Source organism: Falco peregrinus, chromosome 3 (assembly GCF_023634155.1).
Source record: "Falco peregrinus isolate bFalPer1 chromosome 3, bFalPer1.pri, whole genome shotgun sequence".
NCBI lineage: Eukaryota > Metazoa > Chordata > Aves > Falconiformes > Falconidae > Falco > Falco peregrinus.
The window spans coordinates 28,268,164-28,293,157 of record NC_073723.1 but is presented as its reverse complement, the minus strand read 5'-3'; the positions used below and the strand labels follow the sequence as shown (position 1 = coordinate 28,293,157).

The following is a 24,994-nucleotide window of genomic DNA, read 5'->3' as shown; positions in this document are numbered from 1 at the left end:
GTAATAGACTCCTTAAACACGGAAAGTGCCTCTGTAGAGTGGGTTTGCGTAGGTGCTTCCATCTGCACAAGAAGAAGATACGGTTCAAAGCCCTCTGAAAATCAATTTCTTAAAAGCATGACTTGGTAGGGCTGTTCTTCAAAGGGTTTCTTTCCAAGTGGCACCTCATTTTGTACCTCTGCACCTCTGTACCTCACTGCACCTCTGAAGACCACCTAAGTAGCAAACCTTGCTGTCGGTACTGGAAGTACAAACTCAGTACGAAACGTGGAAGTAAACCAAAGCAATGGAAAAGCCCAGAGCCCCCCGTGCTTCAGAGGAGGTAATCATTCCGATATGCTTTAGGGACTTCTAGTCAAACTTTTCACATCACGTCTGTGGGAGAGGGGTGGGAAGTGTTGCAGGATGGAAAGGCAGTAATACTGATGCATCACCCAGCTGTATGCCTCCCCCAGAAATGGAAAAATAATTATTTTTGCCATTACAAAAATGACATTTCTGCATCAGCTTATGGATCAGGGAATTCTAAGGAACCTAGACAGCAACAGAGGAAAATAATAGAATTAAATTGATGATTTCTGTAATAAATGATCAGTGTCAACCCGCTGACCTGAAACTACTCAACATTGCCATTCCTTATTCCACACATATCCTTAGGGTTTGCTCAGCTTAGAACCCAGTCGAAAATAATGGTATTGGCCTAAACCAGTGTTTGCTCCACCACAAGACAGCAGTGAAATTATTGGAAAAATTTGGCTCAGCTGATAAATCCAGCTTTTGGTAATCATATTTTCCAGCTGAAACATAGCCGTTAATTCTTCCAATCCATACATTTTCATCTTTGCTGCCATTTGATAGTTTAATACTGTCTTAATTTCACATAGGTAAAGGTGCCATTTTAGAACAAAGGCTGAAATATAGATTGGAAGCAACAAAATATTTCAACATATTGTCAGAGAGCTTTGGCATCTTCATTTTATGTCTCTTAGTCATCCTACCCCACCCCATCCCACCCCCCAAAACTGAACATCTCCTTATTTTTAAGTATGAAAAAGGCCCTGTTGATATTGAGACCACCTGTGCTTAAGCTTTTTGCTAAATTATGAGAGTAGGATTGTTAAAAATGCAAATTTTGTTTGAGATAACATATAGGGAGTGTAAGTAATTTGGATGGGACTGTTACTGCTGTTTTGTACTATGGCCATTCTGTGTAATTATATGCTTTGTGGGTGTTTGATTTGTTGATTCCATTAAAAAATATCACTGAAAAATGCCTCCTCAAAGGTGGTGGTGGTGTCTCGGGGGGGAGCAGCCGCCCCATGCCCCTGCAGCAGGAGGGGAGGGCAAGGGCTGGGCAGGGCTCTCTGGCTGCCACTCCTTCCTCAGCAGCCTCTTCGTTGCACTTTCTACCTCTAGGACTTTCTGAAAAGGTTAAAAAAATCTATATATAATATTTTTAAATACATTATGGTAACTACCTCAAGGCCTCTAAGTCTCTGATTAATTCCCATTTAGCTAATGGCCAACATTCTTGCTAAACCCTTCCTGCAGTCTAAAGCAGACCTACTAGGATTGATCACCCACAGTTTATGCCAGTATAATCATTCACCCACCGATAAAAAAAATTGACTAAAAATACCATGTGCATGAACACTTGAATTACATGAAAGTCTTTCCTGACTGTGACAATACTGAAAGGAGAAAGGTTATTGAGCATCAGTGGACATGATTTGCAGGAGAGATGATTTGGACCTTTCTGTTCAGATGATTTTCCAGTGGAAAAAGCTCTTGTTGCAGCATTGAAATCTTTCCTAAGAAAAATTTTCTTAGTTGCTGAGAGCCAAAGGGCTGTCATTGACTGCAGGAAGAGCTATTGCCCTTTGCCTCAGCCGCGGGCAGTGAGGGGACAGACGGCGAGAGGGAGAGTGTCTGAAAAGATTTGAGCAGGAAACTGAGTGGTGGTTTGTGTCAGTGACAGATCCTGCCCGCAGGATGCTTGGAAGGAAATTGCTCTGCAAAATTACTCTTCTTGGAGAAAAGCTTTCTCTTTTTTTTGTTGTTGTTGTTGTTGTTGGTTTTTTGTTGTTTCTTTTCCTCTTTATATTCTTATTCAAGCCATTTAAAAATTCTTTTTTCTCTTCCTCAGGATTAAATTCATACTTTCTGGCCAGTCCTAATCCTGTATTTTCTAGTTTAGGAATGTATAGTTCAAAACTAACACTTGAAAATGGAATTAGTGTTAAGTAAAGCCTCCTTCCAGTCGTGAAGTAGAGGTGCAATGTATTTCATACAGGAAACAGTTCAGAGTGCAGTTTACCTCACTGCCTATTCATCAAAATTTCCAGAACTGCAATATGTATTGCAGTAATCCAATATTTATTTAAGTGACAGAAATCTGTCTTTTCTGTATCTGTAGTCGAGTATAGAAATACATTTCTTAATAGAAACAGAACTGATATTGCTAATCCCACTTTTTTACCTCAGGTATTTTTGCAGTTCATAAATGAAATAAATTGATTGCAGTTAAAAAATCTGAGAATCAAAGTTGGATTTTATCTTAAATTGAAATACGGTAATAGTTAAAACTTAGAAATGGAATGATTGAAGCCAGGAGTTTATTGTAAGGCTTTTTGTCTGACTCGCATTAAGTAGCAGTCTTTTCTAGACTATGGAGGTAATATTTTGAAGGCTGTGTGATTGTGTGAATTTCTCAGCCATGGCCTTGCATGAAAAAAGTGGCTTGGTCCTTTACTATATGCAAATAAATAATGCATGCCTATCCCAATGTTATTATCTGATGAGAACATGCATAATTACTTCCCTAGACTGTCACACTGCCTTTTCTGTTTAGGAAAAATACAGATTCAAAGTAAAACATACAGGTAGATGGGGGAGGGACATTTTACCGCTTAGCATGGGCAGCTGTAGACTCTAAGGGAGGATTTTCCATTCTAAGGTTTTTCTGAATCCGCCGAGCCCCTCCAGATTGTTTCTGCATTGCTGTTTGCTTGACTAAGCCTTAAATTTTAAGCAGCTGATGAAAAATAAGTAATGTTGAGCCTATCATTCCTCCTGGAAGAACATGGATTCAGGCTAGCCTGTTCAGATGGATGCTAGCTACTGAGGAGCAAAATAATCAGCCAATCCTCCATGAATTGACCGAAATATTTTTAATTTTCTTTTTTTTTTTTTTACCAGTTTCCTAGCAATACATATAGTTGCGTTTCTGTCTTTGTACATTTCATCTGAATATTGTCTTCACACTGCAACTGTCATTCTTGTAATCTGCTAGTATTTCCCAGGTGGGCCATCAGAATTGTTTCAAGCACTTGCAGTGCTAGAAGTATGAATTTCTATCACTTGCATAAAGCTGGTGCCGGAGTGCCTTCTGAGTGTTTATGCTATCTGTGGAAAAGATGAAACAAGATTCATGGATTTATCTAGCAGATTGTTAACAGCTGATGGCAGTAGGTTTTAACACAGCTACTGTCCGCATTTTAGGATGAACACTAAATTTGAGTGATAACTTTTTCACCTGCATACAGGTATCTCAAGCCAAAGCATTTTATGGCCACAGTTATACTGTGAGGCAGTTAAGTCATCAGTATCCTTTCATATATTCATAGACTGTAAGGCTGGAAATGTCACCTGGCCATACAGCCCACTGGTCTTTCCTGAATTAATTCCCATATGGAGCATACCTTTGGGACATTCAAACTTGATTTACAGCTTTCCAGTGGCTGACATTTTGCCTAAGCCCTTGTGAGTTAGGCCAGTAGCTAATCACTCATTGTTAAAATACATGTCCAATGTCTTACCTGGAACCTTTGTTTTCAATTTCCAGCTGCTGAACCTTGGTAAGAGAAACTGAAGAGTCATTTCACCTCGTTTCATGTACATGTAGATGCTTTTCATAAGGATTTCTGTTTAGTCTGCCTAAATATTTTTGCTGCTCCTCCGTAAGAAATGATACTATCTACTCATCTTAAAATTCCTTGTGTGGTTAGCTAGGTAATGAGAATGATAATAATACTTTCCATTTCTGTGTTGGAAATTAGTCTAAAACATAATGAGTGATGTTTCATTACTACAACCCGAAGGAGAAGGAAAGATCATGTGAACGTCTACAGATCTGAGCCACTGTTCAGAACCTGTCTTCAAGCAGGGTAGGTGCAGTTGTGGGAAGGATGGCTGAGAGAGGACCAGCACTCTGCTGCTTGTCTTCCATCTCGCACAGTGCTTTCCTGTAATGGGAACTTCTTTCTTTGTATCATGAGGAAAGGGTCAGACAGGAATGGAGCCAAAAGCAAGCGCCTTTGGAAAACAGGCTGACTCGACTTAGTTTGGACATCCATGATGTAAGGTACTGTGCATGGGAGGGAACATATTTAAGGTGAATTTTTCATGGGCAGTACTGAAACAGCCTGCATCTTTGCATGATCCCAAAAAGCACTTTGGAGGTTTGCTATTTGTTATGTTAGTTTTTCCCTTTGGAGGAATGAGTGATCTGTTTCTGGCACATCATGTGGCACTGGTAAGTAACCCATTCTGTCTCATTTTTTTCCCCAGACATAAAATGTACTCAGCCTTCAACATTTTCAAAAATGTTGCCAATTCTTATTTCACAATATAGTGAAAATTCAGGTTTTTTCTTTCCAGTTACTAAAATTTTCCATCAAGCTCTGTTGTCTTTCTGCCATTAAGTCTTTCCCTAGCACCCTGATTACAATTCTTTCAAGTTTACCTTTCCTTGCTGGTGACACCAACTCCCCCTTATTCTGCTTCTGGAGACTATTCTCCGCGTAGCATCCTTTGTCTTGAGTCTTGAAATGATCACACATTGTTAAAGAGCGTTGCAGTGTGCTTTTCCTATTCGGAATAAGTTACATATTCACCTTTCATTTCATAGATGTGGTTGCAACATTTTAAAGTCTGTTTACAAGACAGCACTACCATGATTCTGTATCATGATATGAAATCAAAATATACCGATATGCAAGGATTTAGCATCTGCCTGTACCTGGGAAATTAGGCCATGTAAGGAATATCAAGGTTTGCAGCTTTCATGCTGCCCTTTTTTCTGTTCTACTTGTCTGCTAGAATATTTGAATACTCTCTAGTGGAAATCTTCATATTATTTTCATAAATATGACTTTCAGAGCTATTTATGCTTACTTATGCATGCACATGTTAAATGCCAGTTTTTAAATCTTTTAGAAATTCCTGTTATCTAACAAAAAGGAGCCTCTTGCCTCATTTCAAAACAGCAATGGTAAATGCTTAGAAATGAAGTGGTAGGAAATAGGAAAACAAGCAAACCTGACAGCCAAAACTGTCACAAGATGTAGCGCTTGGTTTCCCAGTTTTGCTGGGACTCCAATGTGCATATAGTCATTTAAAAGCATTAAATATATTCATTGTGAGCCAGTCGTTTTAGTACTGGATTAGACATTTAATACCATAATCCTACAGAAGAACATAATTCCATAAGGCTCCCAAATGTGGCAAAACCATGGCCAGATCAGGATCTCAGTGTCTGATTCGCATTCTGCTATTAGCTATTGTCTCAGTCTGGCCATCTTGCATAATAGAGAATTTCCTCTTATTTATCACCTACTTCTCTCAGTGCTGAAAGTAAAGCAGATACCTTCTAAACAGAGAACGAAGAGGCTGTTCATGGTGTAGGGTGAGCGGGGTTCAAGTAAGCATCCCATGGAAGTCGGGTGGCAGGCACCCAGCAACCCGCTCCCCGGGGCGGGCTGCGCGCTGGGGCATGGCTCAGCCCTGCCTGGCGGCAGTGACGACACTCCAGCCATATGTCGGGGGCTTCATGTAAGGAGGACAGATCTCCTCCCTCTGCCTTTTCCCCAGCCTGTGGGGGAACCATTTCTGTGGCACCTGGAAAGAGAGAATCCACAGAATTTTGATGACCAATACAGAATCTGTAGAAGATGCAAATACGTTTGTTTTGTTTTGCTTTGCTGTCTAAAATTCGTATTGCATTGGAGTACAGATAGATCATTCTGGATTCTCTGAATGTCTAGGCAGCAAATCTATTGTATTGGCTGATTCAATAAATACAAAACATTGTTTCTGATGGCATTTTCCTGCTGCAGCAGGTCCTCCCTCTGCAGAACTTCTGGATCCTTCATCCTGGCTTACAAACCTGCTCTGCTATGTCTGAAAGTTTCTAAATTCTTTCTTGTTAGGCAAAAAAGCTATTGCAGATTTCCTGAACATCTGGCCTTATCCCTGAGACTACTGCTTTGGAGAAAATGACTAAAACCTGACTTGTGCCACAGACTCTACTCCATTAATTTTTGATAGGATTCATACTAGGTGTTACTTCTGCAGTAGGGTTATGTACCAGCACTCAGGCCCACAGCTGTGTAGATTTCCCAAACGCAAATAGTTTCAAATTGGAAAACAGGTATAGAAAACAGCTATTTCAGTACTCTTTATACTTATTATCACTCTGTAGCATTAAAAGCAAGAAACTCAGTAACTGCTGTAGTTTAACCCCAGCTGGCAACTAAGTACTATACAGCCACTTCTCACTCCACCCTGCCCCAGTGGCATGGCAAGGAGAATCAGAAAAAAGGTAAAACTCACCAGTTGAGATAATAACAATTTATTAATTGAAATAAAATAAATATTAATGATGACAATAGCAGTTGTAATGAAAAGGAGAGAGAAGGAAAAAGGGAATAAAAACCCAATGGGGGAAAAAAACCCCAAGTGATGCCCAATATAGTTGCTCACCACCCACTGACCGACGCCCAGCCAGTCCCCCAGCAGCGATCGGCAGCCCCCGGCCAAGTCCCCCCAGTTCATATACTGAGCATGAGTTCTATGGTATGGAACATCCCTGTGGCTAGTTTGGGTCAGCTGTCCTGGCTCTGCTCCCTCCTGGCTTCTGGTGCACCCGCTCACTGGCAGAGCATGGGGAACGGAAAAGTCCTTGATGCAGAGCAAGCACTACTCAGCAACAACTGAAACACCAGGGTGTTATCAACATTGTTCTCATACTAAATCCAAAACACAGCACTGCACCAGCTACTAGGAAGAAAATTAACTCTATCCCAGCCAAAACCAGGACAGTAACAAATACATACTTCCTCTGGAAGCAACTGCCTGTTGTGGTAACGTTGCTCAGTCATCTTTACTGTGAGTTTTCTCAGAGTCATTGTTACAGTGCAGTTTCTTATCATGCAGGCATTTTCTAAAACAACATCCTATGCATTATTCATGAGACAACAGCCACGATGATAAATAAAAAAGGGTGTTGCTGAACCAGAAAATTGAACCTTACTGGTTTGTTCCAAATATAGGAATTTAGCATGCTAATTGGCAGCTACCCACTTTAAACAAATACGTGCTTGTTATTCAATAGCAGAGCATGGCACCGCACCGGGCCCACAATACTGCCTCAGGTCTGTATTTGGGTCAGAATTCATGTCCAATTTTGGTCATTAGCTGCTCCTTTAAAATCAGGTAGGAGAATACTGTGGCAAGCACATGGGGAATAATTTTCTCCACAAAGGTCTGATCCTTTTGGCTAAAATTAACTTTGCCTCTGGACTGCAAGGCTTTGTAGCCCTCCCAAGTTTCTTGACAGCATTAGTTGTTGCATATTGCTGGGTTTTGCTAGTCACAGAACATTTCAGTTCATCTTGAATCTTACTAAGATATTGCTCTTTGGATGAGGTCTATGCAGAGATCCAGGCAGACCTACCTTTATGCTATCAGTGGTTTGAGAATTTTCCATAGTCCTGATAACTAAGGGCTACCTCTAAATGTCACAATCTGGTTCCTTTCTCTGATTCTTGAACATTAGGAAATATATATTAGCTTTGTAATACATAGATAAGGTCTAGCAAAAAGCCTTGAGGAAGTCATACCTTTATCTTTTGCCATGAACAAACCTGCCCCTCCTGGTTCTTTTTTTCCTGTCTGTCTGTGCCAGCTGTCAGTCCATGATGCTATTTTGTTTTTCACTCCAGTTTTACTTTCACAATCTGAATTAATTATGTCATTTCCCCCCTCTTCTTATCATCCTTATTTCCTTACTAAAATGTAGTTAGAAAGAGTTAAATACGAAGAATAAAAATTTCCTCCCCTCTTTATAAGATGCTCTCATAAAGGGTCATTTGAATTCTCAGGTGTAACCAGTCTGTATGAAGAACTACAGCAGCGTCTATGCATTGTTTATCCTTGGTTTTGTTATCCCTAGTGTTGTCATTATAATAGAAGAAATCAGAAATACAAGTTTAATGTCTAAAATTTCCATTCTGCATTTTAAATTTCCTTTGACTTCTCTGTGATGAACATCCTATTTACTAAAATGATTCTTTTTAAAACTTCCTTAGACTGCTGCCTCCCTGCTTTTTTTTAAAGGTTATAAAATATGACTTAATCATGCTTTATTTTTAACGGACATAAGCTTGCAAATCCATGAGCAAATTTCAGGCTGCTATTTTAGGTATGTATCTTCTAAATTACTAAATACCTGAGGGATGCTGCTGTCTGGGAATTTCTGAAAACTTTTTCAAAATTTAGAAATTACTAGAATGGCAGACACAAGAACACATGCTAGAACATACTAAGAGGTCTCATCAAACATGGTAGGAGATGGGACCTGGTGACTTGCTCCTAGAGAAGTGAGGTGCAGCCTGCCAGGAAGATAAGTGAGGCAGGGAGGGAGATGTTGAGAAAGAGAAGTTAGGGCATAAGTATGCTACAGCCAGCAGAGAAAAAAGGGCATCACAGACAGTATTTCTCTGAATGCACTATTTTAATCAGATTTCCATGGTATTTTGAAACTGAAAGATGCCTCTAAACAGTACAGAACAGTTTACTGCCTACAATTCTGTTTTGAAGGAACCTTCTGTTCTTTACAAAATGGTCATGTCCTACCTGGGATTAATACTTGACTTACTAGTCTGAAACACAAAGAATCATGATGATAACAACTATGGTTAATTAATAGAGACAATTTTAGAGAATTAAGGTAACAAGCATTGACGTGTTCTGAGTCTTCCTTCTAAAAACTGTTCTTTGTGTTTGCTTGGGCACACTGAATTTTTCATTACGTTTACAACAGAGAGAGTAGGATGTTATCCCAGAAAGGCTGGAAAAACTTGATTTCTTACTAGTAGTCTGAATATTCAACATTAGAATCTTGTACTTATGAGTAGCAGCAGTTCTTGGAGGGTTAATTTTATTTATACTGTTTATATGAGCTGCATAAAAGTACCAGTGCCTTGGTTTTTGTATTAGCAGTGACAATTGTCATGTTCTATTCTCTTTGTCCTCTTCTAGGAGTTTGTATTATGTTTAATATGCCTGTTGTTCTCCACACAGGACACATATTTCAGACAGATTTGTCCTGTCTTGCTAGTCTTCACACTTATATCGAGATGCATCTGATTTTAGGTAGTTTTCTGTTCATTACATATTGATAGAATCATAAAACTGTTCTTAAATGCCCTTCTTTTAAATTGTGGAACAGTTAAAACATATCCAGATATGCTAGGGACGATTTTTAGTTTTGATTTGTAAAATTCAATAACTGGAGTTGGTTTTTGTCCATATCCAAATTTCCCCAAACTTTCAATTTTTTAGGAATTTTGTACAAAAGGCAGTATTTTAATGCCAGCATTTTGGTGGGGAAACAGAAAAACTTGGGCAAATTTGGTTTTTCAAAACCTATTCAAATTGTGCATGTGAAAATATACAAACTAAAAAATTACTCAAACAGCCATCATTTGGTATAAATCATCAAACTTTTTAGTGAAAGAGATTTTAGAAAAAAAGCTCCTTTGTATCAGTCAGTCATAACACATCTTACCCTGGATCAGCAGCTCTGGGACACTGTTTTTGCTGTAACACGAAGGGAATCTTTGGTGAATCGGGGCTAAATGTATGTCCCCTGATGTAGGGGTAGCTGGAAGCAATGTGAAGAAATCCTCCAAAGGATTTACACAGCTCAGCAGGGCAACTCGGTGAGGAGAACGAGTGTAGCTGGATGAGCGGGGTCTGGTTGGATTTTGTTTCATTGGATAGCGCACCAACCTAAGCTGCTTTCTGCTGCTTGTTTCAATTGTGCTACCTCCCAAGTTGTGCCAGTCCAACTGCTTGCGTCATTGGGCAATGAATAAAGTCTAGGGCTTGATTTCAGTTTAAAATAACCCTTTTTGTTCCTGATGCTGCTATAAAAGCATTCGTCAAACTGCAGCCTAAAGGATTTCTATTGGCTTGGTAAGAAAGGCAAGAGTTAGCTTGCCTGTGCAGCCTAGCAAGCCAGTGAAAAGGAAGGTGACAGTAGGCATTGCCAAGGGAGGACAAATTATTTTAAGCACATTACATACTGGAAAGATAGACTTGGATTTGTGAGCAATGGGGCTGCTGCTTGGGTATTCTCCGTGTGTCCATTAAAAGAGAATTTGTGCATGATCCTTGTAACTAAACCTGATTAGTTGCAATGAAATACCTGCCTCTTGTCTTGGGCAGTCCCCCAAACACCACCTAACCATTCCGGAGGGAAATGTCACCATCCTGTTGGTGGGTGTTTGATAATCACCCAGAAACTCAGGTTTTGGAAGTGGAACCATAAGAATATTCCAGGCTTGCCAGTTCATTTGCAAATAGAATACGTGTATTTGACAGAGCATTGTTCTGGGATCTGCTGTTTTTCCTGACCTCAGGAGGCCCACAGTCTTTTGGCAGGGGTTGTCCTGGCAGAGAACATGAGAATGAAAACAACATTACTGAACCCATTTGTTCAAAGTTCTACTGAAGCTCTACAGTGAAAGACCGAGGAGGTTATTTACTGAACCCATGCTGCGAGGTCGGTGTATCTCGACAGTCAGCTTGGTTTAAATGACACCGAGGCAAGAACCTGAGTACTGCCATCCTGCTAGCTTGCAAATTCCAGATTGTACAGAAGAAATTTAACTCTTATATTTTTGTGTACTGTGGCAAACCCTAAATACCAATGCAAAAATATTGGCTATTTTAAAAGCAACCATGTGTTCCTAATCTTTTTAACATCATCTCTGTTTTGGAATCAGCATTTTGTGTAATATATATAGTCTATAACATAGGTGTCACTTTATGAATTGCCAACAAATCTCGTGCTCTTACTCTCATTACTCACGCATTTGCACTGTAATTTCTGCTCATACATGAAGAGCAAGTCGCTGAAGTCTTTAAACTGTTGCCCACTCTCTAAATCATCTATTTGCTAATGAAAGAGAAATCTAAAATAGTTTCTTAACTTCAGAATAGCAAACATATTCAGAATAAAATAAAAAAGCTTTTTGCACTAGTATTGGTGACCACTAGTTCACCCATACAAAAATATAATAGATAGTGGAAGGCTCAGATACTGATAACTGGTTCATTTCTGACAAGCATTGCAACAAAAGCCTCATCCCTGCAATGCAGAATGCAACAAGGATGCTTGGACTGCAAACTAACAGAGGACAAAGAATGAACCAGATATATTATTTTCAGTTTTGATATTTTCCATCAGCATCCAGAAATGGACTGATGTAAGAAAAACTGTTCTGTGCAAGACAAAAAGATGCAACACAATCTGATAAATGAACAATCGTGCTCAATAATAAAGTGGCTTTTCAGCTGACAGCTGTTTCAGCAGATAATTTGGTTAGAGACCAGATGGTGAAAAGCAATTCAGCAGGATGACTCCGCAGAAGGAAAACCTCGTAATTCATATATGTTTGAAATACCCAAGATTCAATTAATGGAATTAGTATGTAATGCCTAGAGCATTTTGCCTGTTCAAAGCTGTGCTCAAGCTTGTTTTCACAGCTCCAGTGCAAAGGTGAAGCAGTAGACTTCGGCATGACTCCTGGCTTTGGAGCTCTGACTCGCCCGTGGCTGTTTGCCCCTCCATCTCCCTGCCTGACAGCTGATTTTGTCTATGATATCAGTCTATGCCACTGCCTGTTCTGCACCAAGTCAGTTTTCTGCCGCTCCGCTGGCACTGTGAAGTGGTAGGAAGAGATAAGGCCTAAAACACGAGCAGGTGTGGACTTCGGGGAGATGCAGAGAGGTGAGGTTTACTCTTCTCTCACGGGAAGTTGCCTGTAGATTTTTAGATGGGAGAACAACATTAGTTTTTACATCTAGCAGAAAAAGGCCGTTTCCAAAGACTGAAGGTTTTGTTCTTGGCGTGTTTTTTGTTTTTTTGTTTTGAAATAAACTATAATGTAATATTTTCAAATTTCCACTGAGAATTTTTTCTACCAAAAAGTAGACCGTTTAGCATTGCTACTTACCACCACAAGTTAAACTGGCTTTGAAAAGCTCTAACACCATCTTCTGACTGCTCAGGGAAATGCAGTGACTGCTTTGTATTTGGACTCCTTAAATGTTACACAACTTTAGATGTTTTCAGAATCAAGACTTTGAATATTTGGTTGAAGCTTTATTGATTTCAGTCATTGCTTTTGCTAGCTGCTACTGATACTGTTTTCTACTAACAAAGGAGCTTTTCTTACAGGTTTCTGGGAAAGAATTCAGGACTTTTCTTCCTTTTTAATAGCCTTAATACTGTGCTTGATTTCCCGCCTGATTCACGGCAGGTTTTGGTGACACAATGCACACTTCAAGCAGCAATGAATTGTCACCGATTTTCCTCATACTTACTTTTCACTTAGCATCTGTGACTCCTTGCTTACTCTTCCAGTTTTGATACCTACATTGCCAGTCAGTAAATCTGTTTTTTTTTCTTTCTGAACACGAAGCTTGTTGCAAATGAGCTTTGCCAAAAATAACAGAGAGCTACAGTCATGCAGCCCGCTTGCTGTTTGTATTTGGATTTCAGGCCCAGTGTTGCAACCAGATGTTTAGTGCTCTGATTTTTGCTAATGCAATAAGATGAGAAAATTCTTTTAGGCTGGCTAATATCATGTTGCACAACGCAGGCCTTATCCACACAGCTAGAGCAGAAAGCCAGTTACTCATTTGTTGATTACTGATAGTTGAAACAGTATGAAATACATTTCTCCTGAATTTCTTCCCTCAACTTCTGATCCAAAAAAAAATAAATGTTCAATGCCACGAATACAGCAATCTGTCCATCCATATTGGTCTCATCTATCACGCTCACATCTAACCCCTCGTTTCCCAGAACTGAAACAGCTTTAAGGGGAGCCTCTCTGGGTCCTTAGTTAAACCCTTGATCATGCAAGCAGCTGTGTGTGTGGAGAAGCCACTGGGGGTCTGCAGGTGACCAAAGGGCTACTGACATGCTCCACTCATTTATTGGTTTTCCATGTTTTCTGAGCTGGTGTTTCACGAGGCAGTGGCCTATAGGAGAAAGGCCAAATAATGAAAAGTGTGAAGATAGAGATGACAAAAGGAGGCAGACTGCTCTCACCGTAGTACTGTAACATGGCTTCCGTGACTTGTGCTATCACAAAGACGTGGTGCACTAGGGGGAAGTCAGAACCAGTTATAAATTGCTCCTCAGTATTAATTGCACAATTTCACCTGTCCCTACTAGGTATTCTGGAGGACGGGAAATCAGCTCAGACAGGTGTAACTACAGCATCAGCAACAGCTGGAACACTGAACACCGAGAAGAGGAACACCTGTGGGTCTCAGTGTGCGAACCCTATGGTCCACGACACCGGAGCTACAATGCAGAGACAGAACAGCTTCAGGACAGCAGAGGTAAGAGTATAATTGTGTTCCTTGACACTCAGCACTAGCTTCAACCAGGTCAAACTTGGTTTTGTGACCATCTGCCTCGCTAAAGCCAAACTGTATTTAATGCCTTGGGATAAGAGAAAATGCCTGCAGCACAGCCATGGCATGGTGGAGACCAGAACCTCTGCCAATGCCTCATGCCCGAACAGCTGCAAAACTGATGTTTTATTTGACAACCTGAGTAACACACACACACTTGTTACAGCAAAAAAATCCCCACAGTTATTTTTTTCCAGCTCAGTCCAGCTGGGTCATGTATTGTGCAAACAGTTTAATTATCTGAAAGGGAATGGGTTTTTCCTTAATTGGTGTTTTGCTGAAATTATGTGGGCTACATGAACCCTGGTTCATTCAAAGCTGGATGCAAAGCCTGAAAAAGCCCATGGGAGTCTTCAGTAACCTCAGTAGGCTTTGGGTTAGATCCTCCCCACTTCTCCCTCTCACCTACACGTTGTATACGTTGTAGAAGGATCATCCAGTGCAACAATAATGTACGAACACCCAAGGCTCTGGGGCTAGGGCAGAGCCCACACTTCTGTCCTAGCTGCCTACCTGCCTGTCTCTCACAGGTTTCCTTCCACCTGCTGCCCTGTTTGTGTAGCAGCTGCTGAGCTGCTGCAGATTGAAGTGATCAAAAAACTACAGCTAGTTTTACTACTTCTTTGGTTTCTCAGATAGGAAGACGTCTCAGCACAGTGTGTGGTGGAACTGCTAACCCCCCCATAAGAAGCTGTCCCCTCTTGGCAATCACATCCTTGAGAGACACAAATTTAAACCCAGGGGGACTGAGCAAATGAAAAAAGGAATTTGGATTGCACTTCACCCTGCATTTGCTAACAAACAAGACATTGGTACATGTGTTTATTTTATACCTTCACTGTATTATCTTCTGTGCTGCTCTACTACAGAAGTATTCCCTGGTGACATGGATCCTGCTGTACCTTTCCACGAGATACTGCAGCTCCAGCTGTATAAGGGCACATTCCACAGCAGCATGACATCTAGAGCCACAGGTCGGCTGTAAATGAAATACCTAAATGCCTGCCATAGCCACTAGCCCACAGAGAAAAATTAATTGCTCAGGCTGGATGTCATTGAACAGAACTAACATAATTATTAATCCAATTTGAAAAAGACTTGGCCACATTTGAGAAATAGTGTGTACCTGGCATATTGTTGGAGAAAATTGTCAGATTTTGTAAGCATTTGAAAAATTGCTTCTCTGTTAGGCTTACTAGATGGGCAAATTGCCACAGCGTATTAGTAATGTGAGTGTTGACTGTAATGGGACTACTCAGTGAAGTATGGGTTCCTGACCTGGAGCCCTATGGCTTAGAATGTATCCTCCTGCCTTTTTCTAGCCAAGATACATTCAGTAATATATGTCTGTACCCTTGCAATCAGTGCAAAGAAAACTTCTCATAGTAAGTAGGGGCATTTATATTATTCTACACATCTAATGCAGGTTTATAAGAAAGGAAGGTAAAGCAGGGGGCTACAAAGATGGTTTGGGGACTGGAGCATCTCCCTGATAATGAAAGGCTGAGAGAGCTGGGCCTGTTTAGCCTGGAGAAGACTGAGAGGGGATCTTATCAATGCATACAAATACCTGAAGGGCGAGTTTCAGGAGGATGGCCGGGCTCTTTTCAGTGGTGCCCAGTGACAGGATAAGGGGCAACGGGCACAAACTGCAACACAGGAGGTTCCACCTGAACAGGAGGAAAAACCTCTTTGCTCTGAGGGTGACAGCACTGGGACAGGCTGCCCAGAGAGGGTGTGGGGTCTCCTTCTCTGGAGACATTCAAAACCCACCTGGATGCAACTCTGTGCAACCTGCTGTAGGTGATGCTTGTTTAGCAGGGTTTGGACTAGATGATCTCCAGAGGTCCCTTCAAACCTGACACTTCTGTGGTTCTGTAGGTGTCTAAACTTTGTATAGTCAAAAAAGCAATTAATTTTCCTACAGTGAAAGTGTAAGTTAGGCTCCAGCTCTGGTTTGACATTCTCAGTCTCTGTTTCTTCATTGACTGTTGAGGGGAGTGTAAGATGAGCAGGTTTCCAATTTAGACACCTAAAGTTTAGGTGCCTAGAGTTGAGAATGTGACTTTCCACCTCAGCTCAAAATGTGCCCATTTTATTTATCTGAATATTCACATTGAGTACAGTTTTTCTTTTATGCTGTCAAATGCAACGTGATGCAGCACACGGTACTCTCAGGAGATGTGGGTTCTGCCATCAGCCTGTGGGGTAGTAAGGGGTAAATTGCTTTACCTCTCTGTTTCTCAGTTTCTCAGATATCAAGCTGTAAAGTATCTGACTTCCTTACCCCGACCATCAGTTTTGTGACAGGGTACAATGTGTGGTGTCGAAAGTGAAAAGGTTTGACACAGGCTGGATCTGGGAAAAATTAGCATTGTCTCATGAGGGTAATGTCAAAACAACTCAGAAATAAAAGATGCTGATGATGAAAGGAGTCCTAATACCAGTGAAGGCAATAGAATGGTCAGGCACCCCAAAAGTAAAGGTGTACCCAGATAATGTCACTGGCTGACAATAACCTGGTTTGATTTTCACGATATGTGTAGTCTTTGGAGAGTCCTTGAGTGAACAGGACCACTAAGGGAGTAGATAGCAAAGGAGAAAGTGTATTCGGGCTGTAGTAAAACACAGCAGCAAATAAATACCAGGTTTTGCTCTCAAATAAATATGTACTTTCCACTCATGTCAGCGGAAGTTCACCAGACATTATTCCACCTGGCGTTGTTACCATGTGAATGATGCCTAATTTCCATGGCATTCTTTACAGTTACAAATTGTCTCATGAAACACTAGAAATGCAATAATGAAACCCAGCTCGCTCAGTTCTGTGTCTCTGTCAGCCCAGTTCTGAGTGTCCTTTGCTAGACCTATCCAGTTTACTGCACAGTATAGTGCATTGCTTATGGCAATAAGCAGACAGACTAGGAGATGGAGAAGGATAATTTTAAATTAGGATTGCACTTGCATGCCTCACACAGACTGACTTTTTATAATATTTGGAAATAATCTGAAGAAACTCTGAAAAGTATATACTGTACTTGGGTCTTATATGCAGGCAGAACTAAGTGTTATTTGAAACTGTATTTCCACTTAAGAAACATAAGAGAAAATTCTGTCTCAGGTGAGTCATACTCAACTCCCAGTGACATCAAAAGGAACCTCTCGTTTCCACTTCTGGACTGAAACCAGATTTATTTGCTTCGCTTCTAGAATACACAAGTGCAGATACGATAATTGTAGCCGTGAGGGTTGATCCAAAGTCTACTGACATCCGCAGACTTTATAGCAGTTATAAAAGCTTATGTCCATGCTGAATATGAAAGTTGCTCCGCATCACAGTACTGCGTGAGGAATGCTAGAGGCATTCTCTTTATTAAGTAGAACTGTTTTCATAAATTGGGAGGTAATTGTCAATGACTCTTTATCCTGCCAGTGTAGAACTCACTGTACTGTTTAAAACTTTCACAGAGTAAATGGGACACACAGAAAATGTCCACAAAAGAAGTCAGCATTAATGTTACAAAAAGCATCAGACAAAGTGACAGAAGGAAAACAAAGAATTGTCTCAATTAACGAAGGAAATTGCGGGTGAGGATGGACCTAACAATGCTTCGCTGCACTTTAATTGTCATCAGTCGCTGGAAATGTGATGATCTCCAGATGTTCCATGTTGAATACGGCAGGCAGCTGCTGCTGAGTGCCTTCAGAAACATGTCTTGTAGAAACCGGCTGCAGACACTGTAAGACGTTCATTCGTTTAAAGGAGAGGCACTGCACAGACGTACGCCAAAATTCACGCCAGTTGGTTTATCACTAAGTCCTGTGTTATCTCCTTGTGTATGTCCTGTTCTGCATTGCTGTTGGGATGAGGCCGGATGATGAGAGGTACAGTTCATCGTGGTTTAAAACAGGAAATGAACACATGAATCTGCATTTTTAGTCATAAGGGGTTTCGAGTGTGTATATCCAAACCCACGGAGCTCATTTAAAGTACTTGCATTCATAAAACTCAAACCCAGAGATCTCACAGGTGGCTTCCACTAGATCTCTTTTAAACTATATATATTGGTTATATATAGTTAAGTCATATAGTAACCTTTCTATATATTAATCTTTTAATTACTTAGTTTGAATTTATTTTGTGTATTGGACAGAATTTAGCTCTTAAAACCAGTAAGATGCATATTGATCAGCCTTACTTGAAATTCCTAGTCTTAGCTGGGAGGTAGGGTTCTGGCTGCTTGGTTATTTTATACGTGCCCCTTTAATTATGTTGAGGCCCAGACTGATTTGGAAAAAAGCGATCATTAATATTACATGAAAATAACTCAAATTCTTAAAACCATATTCCAATGTCAGCTCCAAAAATTAACATTATTTGATCAGATATAGTTGATTTCCTGTGCAGAACTTATTTGATTGCAATGAAAGCATCCTGTATCATAGTACTCCACATTTTTCATACATATACAGCTAAAAGGAATATAAATGTTCAATGTAGTAAAGTCCAGGAATTAATTCAGTGTATTACTTCTTAATATAGGAGTAATAATATATATTCACTGGAACTTTGTACATTTATGAAGATAAAAGAGGTAAATTTATTTGCCTCCCCCATCAGACATGGATGAGTATCCTTAGAAGGCCACTAAAATAACTATTCAAGAGTAGTTCATAACAAACAGGTGGCGTTGGGGAGAAAATCCGTGTATGAACTGTAAGAAGTCCTTTTTACAGGTAAGTGAATAAGTATAAATAGAATTGTAGGACTGAATCCTAATTTATTCCATATTAGGATCATTTTAATAACTTGCTGCTAGGTGTGTGAGTACTTAATACTTTCCTTGGAGTACAAGTCTATGCAATAGGGAATTGTTTATTAATTATTCAGACAGAAAGGCAAACTGAAATCCAGAGTCAGTGTGATATTTTTGCATACAATAGCATATGTATAAGAATTATTTATTTTTAGATGCCCCAAAAAGGGGCAAAGAACTTGTGCTAAGCTTTGTGCAGGTCAGTGTGTTACGTGGTAAGTGATCTTGTGCTGCACATTTACATAGAAGAATGAGAAATGATTGCAGATAGCATCGTATGGGTAAGACAATGGCAGTCTGCACATGTCCTTCCAACTTGTGGCTTTCTGCCAACTTACTGGCAACATCATAGGACAGGAAGGGACTTGCCTCACTCTAACAATAAACAGTGGCTGTAGCAGCTCAGCAATATTAATTTAGAAGCGGCTAGCCATTGCTGGTGGCTGTGTACCCAGCTAATTGAAAGCACATGTTCAGGATTCTGCATTATTTCTGTAGAGCAGAAGATGAACCATTTAAGATCTGTGCCAAGGCTTGTAACGTGCTTCTGTTTCAGTGGATTTACTGGCAAAGAGAGTGCAGTATAAACCCATATGATACAGGGAAGCTACAGAGAGTGATTAACGATGCTGATGTGTGAAAAGGTAGAGGGGATTTTGAAAAGGTGAAGGAGAAGGTTCATTGTGTTTAAGTAGCTGTTCCACAGACAGTTGCCTTGAGTGGATACCGCATTAGGGTGACTAGATGCCAGAAGAAAGCAGACCTGGCAGTGAGATTATTTACTAGCTAAGAAATTATTTTCTAATGCTGCACTGACCAGATGCATCCGATGGCTTGGGTCACACAACAGAAGCACGTCTTCAATGCTGCATAGTGCATTGGTATGAGAACCGGTCCTCGCTTTGTGTCAGCAGTCAGCAGGGAGGCAAGTTTTGAGTCTCGTATTCAGAGCATGAGATGTGACAGGATGGTTAGCAGCAGGCGGCCTTGCTACATAATTATCTGGGCAATACCATTGACCTTGTTTATGTTGACCACATCCCCCAGCAGGGTGGCAGCTGTGGAGTGGGGAAAGCTGGCTGCCCTGCGTGACCCCTCTGCCTGCTCGTGAGAACTTCACTGAGCTACTTCAAGATCCCATAAACTTGTTTATATCCTGAAACTTAACTTTAGGGCATTCAAATACTGGATCCAACTTCTGCGGTAAAAACCATGTCTAGTTACAAGCAACTTTATATATTCTTCACATGTAACACATTACTGTTCTTATTCTTGTTAGGTGGTAACTAAAAAGAAGTTACATTATGTCTTAGGTGAAGTCTTAGTTCTTGATGTGTAAGCTTCAAATGACCTTAATAAAACTAAGCGTGTGTTGTGGAAATACGGATTGTGCCTTTATACACAGATAAGGTTATAGTTGTGTTTTCTTTACTTTCCTTCTATAAGAGATAACTACCAGTAGAAACAACCAATTTTTTTATATCATAATATACCACTCTGTACAATTAAGAGTGACAGAATCTAGTCTATACTCCTTAAGTAAGTATAAAGTCCTGAAAATAGATTTCTGTGCTCGTTTTAGTAGAAGAAGCAAGCTCAAAGCATCATCTGGACATCTTCACTCCAGGTGGCCTTCCTAGGAGTGAAGAGTCTTATTTACAGGGTCTGTTCTTCGAGTAGCATCTTTCAAATATAAACAGCTCAAATACAGGAAACAAAATAGCCATGTTAGAAGACATAGCCTTTTAGACAAAGGACGTGTGGACATCTCTGTCTTGTTACATGACAGGATTTTTGAAATGTAATTTTCCCAAAAAAGATATTATGCCAGTTAATTTGTTTGATGTCCCTTGGCCGCACATGAGGATTTCTGCAGCTGCACTGAAACAACACGTTTCTGCTGGAATTATTTGCCAACATCTGGTGAGTTTTTATGATTTAACTGAGTTCAGGTTTTAAGCAGAAACGAACTTACTTTGTCCTGTTTCCATAATTTCAACACAATGTATAGATAGGATTTTCCTCTGATGTGTATATACATGTAAAATACATTTTCTTCCACTATGTGAGAAATGGAATCACTCAAAAGAAAGTGGACCATTGGATAAAGAAGAGAGAGAATTTACAGTTACCAGTAGACATCATTAGGCAAATTCATCTTCTTAAATAGCCAGTGCAATTTTACCTTTCAGTATTTCTTCATGCTGTCCCTTACTCTTCCTTAAAGTATTTCATCATTTCATCGTTACCATAGGACATCGGCTGGAATCACACAATTTTACCATGTGACAGAAACAATCTTGTACTGAAAGAATAGGAAAGTATAATTATTGTGTAAGCAATATATGACTACTGAGTTAAACATGCATTCTTGTTAGCTCAATAACTGAGTTTGCATACAAGACAGAAAACAGATATTTTTAATTTTCCTAGTATGTTCATAGTCATATATATTCATATGTGCATGTCTCTGCATGGTGTACATTGTAATGGCTTTAGTGTGTACTTCTGTTCTGCAGTTCTGGCATGTTTTTTCTGCAAACCTTTTACTTGTGTTTCTAATTCTGACACCCAAATGTAAAATGTTTCAATGTTTGAACTGAAATCTGTTTTATATGCCTTACGAGAAGAATGAGCTAAATAATTTGTGCACAGAAATGTTGTTTGAAAAAGCGGGGTTAGTTTTATTTGGAAATAATAAATCATCTATCTAAATTCAAACTAATTAACAGGAGCATTTTTGTACTCTGTTTTTATCTGCAAATTATTGAAGATTGACCTTGAACTTTAAAATTAAAATTAAAAAAAAATTAAAGTGTCTGTTACTCCATGGATTTTACATTCCTGTGCTTGTGTTTGATTCATCTTTAAGAGCTAAAAGCTAAGACCAAAAACTGTGAAGGTATAATGCATGGTTCCCACCTCCTCTCTTCAAGGAATCAGAATATTTCTGTATCTGATGTCCTCAGGCTGTGGCTCATGGACTGTGTGGTCACATCAAAGAAGCTAAAATACATATTTTGCCCATAAGAAATTGCTGCATTTGTCAAAGAGAGCTTATGAGGTCAACATGAGAGGAATTGTAGCTCTGTAATTATAAATGGGAGAGTTTGTGGTTGCTGCCATGGCTGAAGTGGAAGACACTGGGAATCTGAGACATTTTCTCTAGTAAGATATCATTACTGGAGGGGGAGAGGAGACCAAGAACTGAGAATTACAAAGCCATTTCAGAGTTGTCTCTATAAACAGCAAATTCCGTTCATGCTGGGGTAATCCTTCCACATTATGCAGCCTCAGGAAGGTGCCAGCTGAAGCACTCAGCTATTTCTGGCATCTCACTTGAAGAAAGTCAGGAAGAGATCAGCAAAAGCAATTGGCAGCCTCGGAGGCAGTGTCCCCCAGGAGAGCCTGAGGAAGCCCCCTGCTCTGTGGGGGACAGCACTGACGGAAGCATGCTACTGGTCTTCCTTTACATTGACTGGGATGAAGACAAGAAGAAATGGACTTAAGGGGAAGTTGAAAGCATTAATGCTAGAAAATTAAAAAAAAATGAGGATCAGTAAGTATTTGACAGATTGTCTAGGAAAGTTTATTAAGATCACAGTAGACTGATACCTGTTATGTGGTGCAGGGACAATTGACTCTTCACTTCATGTGTTGTCCTATCAAAACCCACCGAAGCCACAGTTCTACTCAATTTCCTAGAACCTCTTGTTCTCCAGAGAGGTCTTCCCTGAGATAACCTGTGAATAAAAAAGGCATTTCACATACAGTATTAGACTTCAGCTGCTCAGGGCTCATCCACATATGACTGTGGGAAAAGGAATGACATGCCCATAGCAGGCACAACATGCCTATGTAATGAAAGCCCCACTCCCTCTTGGGTGGTAATGACAGTTATTTGTCCTTCCTTTCTTGTCATTTTTCCCAGTTGCACCAGAAGATTAATTACTGAAATTACTGTGTAAGAATACAGGATGAGGTAGTCCTTGTCCCAAGGGACACATAGTGTTCCCTGAGACAAGACATAGGAACTGAGTATGAACAACAGCAAAATAAAAAAAAAAGCTGGCTAAGGAGAAGGACAATGTTAGCCATGTAGGAGTATTCTGCTGGTGAGGAATGATTTGAAGTTTTGGAGAAAATCTGTATGGCACGGCAATAGATGAAGAAGGTATATATTCAAACATGGAAAAAAGACAATATTTAGTTCTGAATCATGAGAAAATGTTCAGTACTCACGTAACATCTAGAGGAATGGCTACAGAACATGCTATATTCATCAGAAAGGCATTATCAAAAATGCTACTGCCAAAACCCAAGTGGGACAATGTATAGAGTCAGTTAGAGTGCTTCAGGATATAGCTATATCCCCTTCTTCCTGCAGAGAATATTAGGCATTTCTGATATGTTTGGTATGGACATATCCTCATCTTCTTGCACAAGATACTGATAATTGCTGATGTGTTTGAGACCCTCCTGTAATGTGATAAAATGAGTGGGCAATGAGTCACTGCTAACAAAGGTAGCCAAATATGAGAGGAGGATTAAAAAGTACCACAAAAGACAGCAAGAAGCAACTCCTGCTTGAGGGCCTCACCACTATACACAGCAGGTACAAAAAGCTCTTTTTTATTTGTACCCCAGTGGCATTTCAATATAGACATGACTTTAGTGACGGCTGTGTGTTTGGGTCCCTGTTAGAGGCAATATTATCTATGGTATTTAGAGTTTCCTGTGACACTGAAAAAAAAATTATGAATAATGACAAATTCTAGTCAGTACCTGTGCAAAAATTAGGGTTTTTTTTCTTTACGGCAGCCAAGTACAGTGCTGAAGAAAAAGGCACAGACCTGCTGCTAGAGAAATGGCATGGCCCGTGCTAGCAAAGCTGTTAAGTGCCTATTGAAAAGCTCCATGGTCTCCTGGACTCCAGGAGCAATGGATTAGCAGCTGGCAGCCTGGTTCACATCCAGCAGGAGAATCAGTGAGGGAGGGCGAGTAAAAGGGACATGGTTTATTCTCCCTGTTTACCCAGTGCAGGTGTTGTAAATGTATGAGGCAACTAAAATACACAGCTAATAAAACGCCCCTGCTCCTGCCTGAGCTGGAAAGCACAGGGTGGAAAAAGTAACTGCTGTGTTGTTTAACCTGTTTCATGGAAATAAACTAGTAACATTTACAGATAGCACTTCCTCTCCCCAAGTTACACTAAAGTTTTAAGATATTTTCCCTTAGTGCCAGAAAGGGTTACTCTTGCTGAAATACCATCCCCGTCCCAATTGCCTATGCCTAGGGTGTTGTCTGACAAGTAGTTTGTTCTCTTTGATTCCTGGCCAAGATGCTGACACAGCAAGTGGTTTGTTTCCTGTGGAAAAGAAAGAATAGTATCAAAGGAATGGCTTTCAGATGTGCCAGGAAGAAAAAGTATTTTGGGATGCGAGGAAGCTGTAGACCAGTCAGGCACGTAAGACCCCAAGGGAACTTGGCGAGCAGCTTGCTTTGAATTTGGGGGTCAGACTGTGCCTTGCAAGCAGAGCCCTCTTTGAGAAAGGGGGAGCTTGTTGGAAGCAAAGCTCCGAAAGCAGGTGGGGTTTAATGGATTCTATTTCTCTCATGCCTCTGGGGAATATATGCCAAGGTGCCATTTCTAAAATTAAAGCTTAGGAGGTGTTATGTGATCCACAAAACCATGTACACAGTACATTTGCATTCCACAGAGAGGCGAATTTGGCCTCATATTTTGAAGAACTCGATACACTGCAATGTTTGAGAATTAAACATTCAGTGTCCTCAGGCTTAGCATCCCCCATTCCACTCGTGCCTTCTCAGGTGCCTCCTTTCCAGATTTTCTCAGTGAAGGATGTGGAATAGGTGCCAGAAAGAAATAAGATGTGGTGGTCTAAGATGTGGGGATACAAGACCTCTTGTTCTGTCCTGTTATCATCCTGGGGTTTTCAAGTCCTCCAGTCTGATTTTCAGATTTTTTTTCAGGTTCCCTATGCGTATTATCCAGAGTTAAAAGCCATTCTCCTGCCCATGAGTAAATTAACGGCAAAGTTGGATCATTAACGTAGGACAAAAAGTGAGCTGAATCACCAGAAAAGACATTTGTTGACATATGCCATTTTAACAAGATAAACTGTAAGGTTATTTGCAAAAGCTCCTTGCACAGAAAAACTCAGCAAACACTAAAACACAGGAAAAAACTCTAATCTTAATGGTAGAACTAGGATGTTCATAAGCAAGAAGGAAGAAAATAGAATGTAATACTTTGGCTTTTCTTTTTGGAGAATTGACCATTTAAGTCCTGACTGAGAAAAGTGGGATACATCTATAAATCTGTCCTTGCTAGGCAGTTTGAAACAAGCAGTTTTAGACTGCTATAGGTACCTGCT

At 40.2% G+C, this 24,994-nt stretch overlaps 1 protein-coding gene across 1 annotated transcript in view; it reads left to right on the top strand.

Moving 5' to 3' along the window:
* The window catches only part of BAALC (BAALC binder of MAP3K1 and KLF4), a 29,237-nt gene extending 7,901 nt beyond the window's left edge, over nt 1–21,336 (top strand). The window contains exons 2-3 of the mRNA XM_055800984.1: nt 13,535–13,704; nt 17,248–21,336. Coding sequence (XP_055656959.1) covers nt 13,535–13,704; nt 17,248–17,352 — 275 coding nt within the window. The 3' untranslated portion in view covers nt 17,353–21,336. The remainder of the gene's footprint in view (nt 1–13,534; nt 13,705–17,247) is intronic.
* The last annotated feature ends 3,658 nt before the right edge of the window (nt 21,337–24,994 follow it).